The 11,435-nt window shown below is 34.3% G+C and overlaps 1 protein-coding gene across 1 annotated transcript; it reads right to left on the minus strand.

Annotated features, from left to right (window-relative positions):
• Nucleotides 1-326: 326 nt before the first annotated feature.
• Nucleotides 327-2,865, minus strand: LOC130747806 (CYP enzymes assisting alcohol dehydrogenase-like). Its single transcript, XM_057600846.1, has 7 exons — nt 2,726-2,865; nt 2,491-2,630; nt 2,344-2,381; nt 1,449-1,851; nt 1,024-1,260; nt 734-892; nt 327-579 (listed from the first exon to the last, which is right to left on the minus strand). Exons 1-7 carry the CDS (start codon nt 2,760-2,762, stop codon nt 469-471), a joined length of 1,125 nt encoding a protein of 374 aa, XP_057456829.1. The 5' UTR covers nt 2,763-2,865; the 3' UTR covers nt 327-468.
• Between the last annotated feature and the right edge of the window lie 8,570 nt (nt 2,866-11,435).

The following is an 11,435-nucleotide window of genomic DNA, read 5'->3' on the forward strand; positions in this document are numbered from 1 at the left end:
ATCAATTTGCTCTTTAAAGTACATATTTGTTCCTATAGGATAGCTTAAGTGGTAAGAGCTGAAGGACATATAGGTTGAGTAGGGGAGGTCCAGGGATCGATTTCTAGCGGTGCAATTTATCTTTTTAATGTACAAAAAAAAAATCCATATTCAAATATGGATGGAAAAAACTGGCCGCTAAAAAAGTTAATCCCCACTATAATGTGAATACTTTCGACTCAAACCAAATTCTCTCCTATAAAACATATTGCAAGAAAAAAAAACCCCTATCCAGAATTGCTAGTTGGTCAACTTGATAGTTTGAATTTGAAGACCATAACAGAACATTGACTCATACATATTTTAATTTTATTATTATAAAAAAGCAGCCCCTAAAATGTTACATTATCCTAAAGTCATGGGGAATTAAATGTGAAACTTTGCTGTCGCTATTGCTTGTCTTGTAGATAGAAACAGTTGTTTAGAATATCACATCTTGATGACAACTTTCGCACAATTGGGTTGTTTCAATAGCTCAAATGCTTTCCTTATATCTGCCAGTGTGACCTCATGGGTGAATAGTTCTTGAAGAGGGAACTCCTGTAAAATATAGTAATAACCCAATACTATTGTTAGTAGTAGCAATTAAGTAGTAAAATATATGCATATAAGTTTTCTGAATTTATTTTAATTATCATCAAAAACACGCATTTTAGATAGTGCATGTGCAATAGTTAAATGGCTAGAAGATTACCTCTTTTTGACATTTGTTAGCTATGATGGAAAGGTCTGATATGGTTTTTAGCCCTCCAAAAACAGAACCTCTCAGAGTTCTTCCATACAAAATGGAACCAATACCAAAGGGCACAATAGGTTCAGTTCCTACACCAATTGCTATTGTTTCACCAGTTCCCTATATATACATAAGAAAAATATTAGGAACATATTAGTATAGAAGGATGGGAAAGAACTATAATCTCTATAGATTGATGGAATATTGATCAAGATTTATTTGACTAAACTATATGATGTGGTGAAAATTACCACTTTTGTGGCTTCCAATGATTCAGTAAGTAAAGGGGGAACTCCAGTGCACTCAAAGGAATAATCCACACCCCTCCCACCACTCAGCTCCTTCACCAATTCTGAAACAGATTTAGTGGAATCACCAGGATTTATAAAGTGGGTCATCCCAAAAGCTTCTCCTTTTTCTCTTTTCATCTCATTTTTGTCAATCCCAATAATCTTAGTTGCTCCCAACATCTTGGCACCACTTATAGCCTGCAACACAAAGTCATTATCATTCACGATCAAAATTCAATCCTAATACAACAACAGAGTCTTATCATACTAAATCCTAAATGAAACTTGTCGTATTTGATCCATATTAAATATATTGGGAAGTCTTATATAATTGTCTGCCAGAATGAAAACATGACATAAAGGTATATAAGTTTTTGCATACATACCCCTAATCCAACAGCTCCAAGACCAATAACAGCTACACTTGATCCACTTTCAACCTTGGCTTGCTTCCAAGCAGCTCCAAAACCAGTTGAAAACCCACATGAGATGAAACTAGCATGTGCTGGATCAATGCTTGGATCAACTTTGAGTACATAGTTGACATCAGCAACCATGTACTCAGACCATGTAGCACAGCTCAAAACATGGTGTAGCCTCTGGCCTCTGATGGACATCCTTGAAGTGTTATCTGGCATCAGACCAGTCAATCTTATAGGATATGTGAGACACAGATTGGTTTTTCCTGAGACACAATTCTCACATTCTTGACACTCTCCTATGTATGTTGGAATCACAACATCCCCTTCTTTCAGACTTTTCACTTGATCACCAACACTCTCCACAACCCTGCAATACATGAAATTATTAATGTTTGTTTAAAATTCTTCTAGAAGTGTGTTTGGTTTTCCGTTCGGAAACACCAAAATCATTTCAAGTAAAATCAATCTTGAATTGAAATATTGATATTTAGTTTATTTTTTAGAATTGATTTTAGACCCAAAATTAATTTTGGTAGTAGCTTCGGCGTTGAAGTACTTAATCAATTATGAGATTTTATAACTGAATTTCAGAACATTATCCAACAAGGCTTACTTTTTCATAAATGTATCCAAACATAAATAATTTTTACCGTAATCAATTTTATAAAAACCAATTGTGACAAATGTTGATTCCAACACATACTATAGTTGATTCGAATGTCAAAATCAACTTCTGAGAGAAGGCCAAATGCATATTGGTATCATAATTGATTTTAAAGGAAAAGAAGCTAGCTGATCCAAACATACTCCAAATGATCATAACAGCAAATTAAATAAAGGTATCATTTGTCCAGCTTACCCAACTCCTTCATGTCCAAGTACTACAGGATAAACACCCTGCAAATTAGTTTGCAGTTATCCATTAGTGGAAGCAAGATTTGTGAGAAATAAAAGATGGTAGAAACTCAAACTCAAAATGCATAGGATTGAAGTGAGTTTGTTTAACTGGGAATCCTTGAGTGCTTGTGATATCTGTGTGGCAAACACTGGCACAAAGCATCTTAACTCGGACTTCAGTTGCTTTTGGTGGATCTACTTGTATTTCTTCCACTGTCACAGGCTTTCCTACTCCCCAGCATATTGCAGCTACATATAATATGATACAAACCAATAAATTGCATAATATTGATTGAAAGTAATGAAAAATCAAAGTAATGAACATGCTTATTGATGATTGATACCTTTGCATGTAATAACCTCTGATGAGGAGTTTGCCATTGAAGTTGTAGATGGAATGCAGCAGGTGCTAATTAAAACAACAATTTAGAGTTTGGAATGGACTGCAAGGAGAAGAAGAAGAGGATGCTGCACTCCCCTTTATATCAACTAGATAAGCAATTATTGATATATAATTATACAAATAAAGGTTCATTTATTTTTTATAAGATAAGTATTTGTGAGTAAATGGCAATCAATTAGAAATACGCATATTAAAAATATATTACTATTTATTTTCATATTTTATTTTTTAAAATACATTTTTATCTCTCCTTATTTATTTTTTAAATTACGCTGTCAAGTATTTTTAGAAAATGATTTGTTTTTATTTTAGTCCCATATCATATTGCTGTTTTTTTTTTTTGCTTTATGAATTTATGTTAAATTAAAGTCTTTGGCTCTGACTTTGACTTTGCTAGATTTGAATCGCCATCTTTTGGTTCTCTCAGAGCATCTCCAATGGTGAGATCTTATTTTGGGACTTACCTCATTTTTTGTGGATCCAGACTGCCACATAGGATTTAAGACACTCATAAGGTCCCCATGCACATTTCACTCAAGTGGTTGAAATCTTATTTTACTTTTAACTGGACCCACAGTACTTAATATATTTATATTATTTATTTCCCACCCTATTTTTCACTTTGGTTTTGGTATTGAAGGAGAGAAAAAAAATATTATTTTATTTAAGATCCCAGATTTGAGAGTACCTGAGCTAAGGCACGGATCTTAGTTTTTGCTAAGATCTCATGCCATGTAGGATAACTCCAATGGTGAGATTTAATAAGATCCGGATCTTATTTTAAGGTTTTATTTTAATTTTTTAAAAAAAATTAGGAGCTCAAATATTCATTACACATAAATCATATCCACTATTTAATCTGCCTTATTTTCATTTTCAAAATATATATATATATATATATATATATATCTGCCTTATTTTCAATTTTTCGCATCGTTTATATTCCAATTAAAACGTGCCAACCCACATCATTAGACAGCGGACCAAATAAGCCCCAAAATAGGACTTATGCAATTCTTGCTCCTTTCTGCATTTCCCGTGGATATATAGGTATATATGACAGTACACCAAATATTATTAGACACTGGACCAAATAAACCCAAAATTAGGACTAATACCAAACAAGCATTTTTTCTCCTCATGACACAGCTTCATTACAAATATCACAATAGCATATATCAAACGCAAGATTAAATTTTGTCTTGAGTGGAGCATAAGAAAGGTGCTTGATTACTAAAATATGGGTTTTGATTTGTTGTCTTTATCTACACTACAGTCATAAATCCTGTAACACCCCGATTTCGGTGGCGTCACTTTAGTAACAAAAAAGAAAACAAGCGGAAAAAAACGTGAATATTTTTTTCGATATTTGTTTAAGTAAATAAAGACTCGACGAAGTAAAGACTCAACGACAAAAGGTAGACATGACTAATGTTCATATATATTTACAAACCTCACTGCTAGTAGCAAACCACGTCACGAGTAACCTCCAGTGACGGGTAACTGACAGAAAGTAGTGCCCGTAGGCAAATAGGTACAAACCGGAACAAAGTGTCAAGTGTGCAAAATATAGTCCTCCATAAAAGATAGGTCAGCCAAAATACCTCCTAATACGACCAACTCTCTGTGATCCCCGTAAAGAGAACCACACGAAAAGCTAAAGGCCGGGAACCTACCCTGCCCAAAACGAGAAACTATAGACCAGAGCCAAGACGCTACTCCTACACTAATCCCAACTAGAGGAGCACATCACCGCACTCCCAACTATGCATCCCCAAGATCGTCGTCTGAATCTGAATCCAAGACGACTATGTCGATGACTGCATCGGTCTCCACAGCTGGTCGTGCGGGTTCTGCACCCGATCCCAAGTCAACAGCAGCCGCAACAGTGGGTGAACTAGTGTATGAAGAAGTCCCTCTCACAGGCACCTCCTCCGAGGGGTCCTCGTCGTCCGAAGGCGACGGTGGTGGTGGTACTCCCAGTCCAGGTCCGCAGTGTACACCCGGTGGCAAATTGAAGCTGACAGTGTAGCGCCTCCAAACTCCGTGCGTCAGGTTTGGCATCCGGTCAATGCGATCCTCCATTATTCGCCCCGAATAGATAGCTTTGTGGCCGGCGGGGTCGACCACCCATGAGTCCGGGGTGTCTTGGTCCAACATCTCAAACCTGGTCCCCCCCGAAGGGACGACCATCTCGTACCAGTCCGCCATGGACATCTGACAATAAAGGGCATACATAGCCCCCCAAACACAGGTAGCACGCGCGAGGGTCAACTCAAAGAATTACATAATAGTACATCCAATAGGTAAAGATAAGAAGTAGCCACTTAGGCTTATAAGCTAGAGATAGCATCCTAGGGTTGCATATATTTCATAATGAACATCAAAGACGATAATAACAATTAGCATGCGTCAAATAGGTATAACAAGTATCAATCACACTCAGCGACTAAGTTAGTATGCATGTTGCGTGAAATGCAATGCTGGTTGACAAGATGCATTCCGGAAGGATGGGCACCATCGAGTCAGTCCTATCACCGGCCATAGTGGGACCATTTCCGCTCGGGCGTCTCTTATACCACACAAATTGTAGTCAGATCAGCAGTGAACCCGAAGGTCTGCCATTTCCGTCTGCTACTAAGAAACACCGCAGTGTTCTTATATGGAAATCCGGGTCTTAGGACCATTTTGGAATCCATCGAGTTCCGACTACCCGTCGTGTTATTACCTCAAAATGTGTGAATGAATGCAACGTGATTAGCCAAACAACGTCTCCGACCTCACTCGACACGTCGTCACGTGTTCTAGCTAACTTATTGTCTCTAAAAAGAATACCCTAAGGTAAATGTCGATTCAGCGACAAAATCAATTAATTATGAAAAGAAAGAGTGTAATCATTCGTGATAACTTCTTGAGTAATCCGACTCGTCTCCATCCGATGGTCAAAAACTGCTCAGCAAGCAAAGAGTACCAATGTACTTGGAAACTTATAGTTTCCGGCTAATCTTTTAGATAGCCCAATAAATATAATGCTCATCGAGCCAAGAGTACGATTGTACTCGGAAACTTATAGTTTCCTGTCTTATCTTTTAGATAATCAAATAAATAAAATTGCTCATCGAGCCAAGAGTATAAGCATACTCGGAAACTTAGTTTCCCCTAATCTTGGATTTTGCGACACTTCTCATTTTCCAAAACTAACATCTAAATCCTAATCCTAAGCTTTTATCTGAGATTGTTATCGTTACTTAAAAGTTCAGGGATTATTTAGTGTATTATGAATTTTCCTTGTGAAATAGTTTCCATTTAGGTTTATACTCAATCCTATAAGTTTAAAATATCCCAACATCCCATTTAAATCCCAGAGAAGGTCTCGATCCATTAAAGTCCAAAACAAGGGTCCGAACCTTGGTTCGTCCCGTCAAACTTTCTAAAATCTCGTGATGTATACGGCACAATCGCCCGTGTTCCTCACTCTGAAGTATAACAAATATTTGTATCATTGCATAATCAAAACAGCACAATCCAACAGGCATAACAACATATTCCAACACATCCTAAGTTAACCATTTAGCACATAGCATGTGAATCAATTAGCACACAATATCAAAGCATCAAGTAATCAACAATGTCGGCCGAAGCCTCAGAAATCATTTCAAGTCATTTAGCAATTAAGTGCATAAACAATAAATCAAGTCGAATTCGTCGACACCTAATTCATTATCTAGTATTCAGTGAGTAGCCCTCACCTCGAACTCGTCCAGTGTGTTCAAGCAAGGCTCCTTCACAATCCTCTTTTCCTGCTCCAAGTGTTCCTCCAAACGAATCTTTGAGCAAACGAAGCGAAAGTCAATCAAAACAAGTCAATTCGGTCAAAACAATACTAACTAGCGTTAGACAAAGCTTAAGAAGCTTCAGAGTACAATATTTAAGCATGAATAGACGACAAAACCTTTGTTCGCTAAAATGCGCATAACTCAAGCTACAGAACTCGGAATGACACGAAACCAAAGCCAAAATTTTGACAACGGAGAGAGCTTCGCTATAGCTCAGGCCATACAGACCCAAAAATTATTTTTGGACACGGTCTAATTATTACAAGTTTCGGCCAGTGCTAGAAACAGGGTTTTCCCAAACTTTTTCTTCGATCTAAATTAATTCCTAGGTATTCTTAGGCAATATCTAGGCCATAGAAACTCTCAGAAAAATTATCGGGTCGAAAACTAACACAGGGGTATTTTGGTCAGTGTTTTTAGCTCGAAAACTCAAAGTTGAAATTTCTGAAAATAAATTAGAAGGGTACGCTCCTAAAATTATTTAGAACAACTAATCCTACTGAGACTAAGCTTAGTCGCAAGTTTTAGATGATAAAAACAGAAACTTTAGAAGAAGTAGGTCATTTTCACAGTTATAGAGATCTAGGACAAACCGGCTGGAATTTGGCGATAATAATGACGTATTCTTGTTCTTGGGTACGAAGAGAATATTTTTAGACACTAAAATCAACCTATTTGGGCAATTTTACAAAAAGCTCAAAACTTAGAGCACAGAAAGACATAGCAAAAAGCGACGTAATTTAAGATCAGAATAAAGAAATAACATCAGTACCTCGAGGCCTACGCGTAGCAACGAACAGAGCAACGATCAGGCAAGAACCGGAAAAAAACTCTTCCTCCTTTCTCCCTCAAGCTCACCCACGACCAACAAAGAAAATGAAAAGGATGGTGTGATTTTTTTTTTTTGAGTTTTTGAAGTCCTATTTATAGGAAATTGAAAACGTGAGAAAATGATTATTTCGCGATTCCGATTTTTCCTATTGATTCCAACGTATTTTAGACACGATATTCTTTCCGCTGAATCTTCTAATTCTTCAAAGAAATATCAGTATGGTTTTTGGTTTTCGAGGCTTGTTTTTAATGTTTACCGGCTTAAAATGTACTTTATGGTTTTGACCTCGGATGCAGAAACTTCCTTCTGAAAAAAGATTTGGAACGTCGATTAGAGTGAGCGTACGCGGATGAAATCTTTATTTGAAGCTCCGAATGGAAAAAGTCTTCATCGTCGGTTGATCTTAGGTTTCTTGAACCATCAGGGATTTCGTTTCGGCAAACTTCAGAGAATTGGAATTTGACGTTCGTACATTCCAGGGTTTCGTATCGAAACGCTTGTCATGGAAAGGAATAAGAGAAATTATAACATTCCTCTAAAGACTTTTGGAATTAAGTTCCTATCGTGTTCCAAGGGTTAAATTAATCGTTTCCTAAGGTTCTTGTCCTAGTCGTGAACGAATAATACTTGCGTCACATGTTTCGTCGATTCGAATCTTATCCTTAACCTTCTCGTAAAATATCTTCTCCATACATTTATTCTATTTAATAAACGCTTGTCCAAATTTCTTACTTCACGTTACGTCGAACTTATTCGTGAATAAGGAATTTCACTAATTTATTCTAAGCTTAAAAAAAACTTGGGTCTCACAAATCCAAGCCGTTCAATTATGATTAGACGGTTCATATATCATGCATGGTTATTTATTTAAATTATTGAGATCAAATATGTACCCTACGATTTTTATCAAGTAGTTGGTTGATATTGCATGAATGAAATAACTTTTGTCAAAAAAGTATTTATGGTAAATCCAGATCCCAAAAATATATAGACTTAAATATGTTTTTTTTTTCCTTGAAAATTATATTGAATGTTGGTTTTAGTCCTTTTAAAAAATATATATTAGCTTTTAATCTCAGAAAATATAATTCACAGATTGATAACTCACTTTTCTATTTGTTTTTTTTTTATCTAATTTTAGAATCATTTACGCAAATATGTTTTTTTTTCAGTTTAGCTAGGCCCCTAAATGGCTAAATGTGCTTTTAATTTGCATTGAAGGATGTGACATCATGTTTAATATCTTCATCCCACATTCACACTAACCCATTTTTGCCAAAAATTCAAGTTCACTCAACTGAACACAATCCTTATTTTAGTTGGGTTGAGCACTTGGGAAGTTGGGATAATTAATATTGAATTGAAAATCATCAATTACCTTCACAATGTCAAATAATTTGTTATGAAGAGGGATTTGGGTAAAGAGAGACGGGAAAGAAAGAGTTAGGACTTAGGAGAGAGGGAGAGAACAACACTTGTTTAATTTGGTCACTCGTTCTTTAGAGTATGTCTAATGCATGGTTGCTAGTTGGGTTGCTTAAACACTATTATGGTGACCCCAAACTGTCACATAGAATTTATACCTCATGTTTATATTATTCCAAGGTCATGACACTATTCAAATTAATGAATGAAAAAAATAATATAATTTTTTAGTCAAAAAACAAGAAGAAAGAGAAGAAGCAATTGTTGCTTAAATTTAAGCAATCAGACTGTCACGTCGTGTTGCTCTAATGATGTTCCAAAATAAACAACATTACTTAAGTGTGCCAACTAGATTAAGTCCCAGATGCAAAAGAATCAGATAAAGAAAACCAAGTATAAATTGAGACTCATCATTATGTGAGATCCATAAACATAATTTAAACTTAAATGGCAAAAACTAAAACAAATAACAAGGCGTAATTTTAGGATTAAAAATTATGAAATATTTTTCCAGATAATAATATACTAGTTTTTTACCCGTGCAAATGCACGGGGAAGTATGTAATATGTGAATATTTATTTATTATGCTTAACATGATAATTCAATAAACTAATGACAATGATAGTACAATTTTTACATGAAATGTTTGGTGTGATGACCTAATTGGAACTTGATGGATCAAAACTTCCCAAGTCCATGGTTCAAATTCTACTCGTAACAAATCTTTAAAAAAAACATGAAATTAAAATTTAAAAGTTGTGAATTTTTTTTTTAAAAATCTATTACTTTTATATGAAAGTATTTTCATGTAAATTTTTTTTTATGTGAGAAATTTTAACATACAATTTAAACATAAATAAATGTATACTACAGAAGTATTAATGTTTTCTAATTTATGAACCTTCATTATCGAATTATCATACTTTTATATGTAATAACTTCTTAAATTCTTCCGTTCAAAAAAAAAAACTTCTTAAATTCTTTAATTTTTTTCAAAAAAGCACTTATGTCATATTAATTTTATTTCTAAATTAACATAAATTATTTCGTCTAAAATATTTCGACTTATTGTGTTTTATTTAAATGGTTTACAGTATAATTGAAAAAATTGTAGCTATATTAATGTTTTTTAAACCACGTTAGAGAATATTTTACTTTCATTCCTGTATTTACTTATACAATTATAAATAAAAAAAATCAATGTCATGTTAATTATAACATGAAAGTATGATCATGTAAAATATCTATCCTATCAGATAGTGAATCCAATTGCAGGATAAGGAAAAGCAGAGGAAGAATGGACATAAGCAATTGACAAAGAATAGTATAGTAAGGGAAGAAAATATCTCTCCCCGTAATAATTTTTTCTTTGTAATTTGTACAAATATGAAAATAGGCTATATTATTTTATAGTACACTTTTAACGTAAAATTATGAAGTAGTGAAATGATCCACGTGAGAGTTTTAACCTTGTAATTTAAACATAAATAAATATATACTATATTGATATTATATATATAAAGATAAATAGTTATTTACAAATTCCAATTGCAAAAAGTCAATATATCGTACAGAAAATAACCCCAAAAAAGGTGCAAATTTTCATTTTCATCAGTTAATATCCTTTTGTGGGACCATGAAGCATCGTCTAACAAATCCAACCTCATTGAGTGTCTCATCAAGCTGCGAATACATAAAAATATAGAACATAGACACCAATTTGCTCATAGTTGTAAGTGTCCACTCGCCATTCTCCTTGCATTTGTTTTTCTTTCTCTTCTCTGCTAAAAGTGAAGGAATAGCTTCTCATCTCAATCAAACTCAATATATGATGCAGTAGAAGAATATGAAAAAGAAACAAAAGTCGAAGCAGCAGTTCAAAGAAAATAAAATGTAGTATATGACTTTTCAAAGAAATGTCTAATGTCAGCTTGAAGAAAATAAAATGAGGAATACTAAAGTGTATAAACTTCTCTGCTTAAATTCTAATTGACCTTTTTTTGTTTCTCTTATAAGTACTCTGAGGTTACTTTCTACAATGCTAGAACTTGAATGATCATAGAACACATAAATGAAACCCTTAACAAAGAACACTTCACGACACCATAGATTAGGTGGCTTTGTGTACCAAATATATTTGAATTTTAAAATTGAAGCAATCACTTCTTTGGTTTGAGGAAAAAAATGTGTTTTGTGTGTTTTCTCCCTTTTTAATTTTAAACTAAACTTACACTTAAATTAATAATTCTAATTGAACTTGAGAGACTAATTAATCTACTACATGTTTAACATTCATTGAACGAAAAGCAATGTGAAAAAGCACCATAATTGCACCTTTTACCCTTAAACAATACTTATCATATTATAACCACAACAAACAACGTTGCTAACCTTTAAACAGTATAGAGGGAAAGGATCATTAGACAATATCGATGTAAGAGAAAATGGTAAGACCCAGAAACTTGAGGTGATAGAGCTCAGAATCAAGAGAATTAACATTTACATGAATCAAAAATTCCTATCCAATAGCAATATAATTATTCAATTTCAAATAATT

Source organism: Lotus japonicus, chromosome 3 (assembly GCF_012489685.1).
Source record: "Lotus japonicus ecotype B-129 chromosome 3, LjGifu_v1.2".
In the NCBI taxonomy this organism is placed as follows: domain Eukaryota; kingdom Viridiplantae; phylum Streptophyta; class Magnoliopsida; order Fabales; family Fabaceae; genus Lotus; species Lotus japonicus.

Coding starts and splice junctions, on each gene's coding strand:
- LOC130747806 (XM_057600846.1), bottom strand. CDS start 2,762: ATGGCAAACTCCTCATCAGAGGTTATTACATGCAAAG. Junction 2,382..2,490: donor CAAGCACTCAAGGATTCCCA/GTTAAACAAACT, acceptor ACTAATTTGCAG/GGTGTTTATCCTGTAGTACT. Junction 893..1,023: donor CATTGGAAGCCACAAAAGTG/GTAATTTTCACC, acceptor ATGTATATATAG/GGAACTGGTGAAACAATAGC.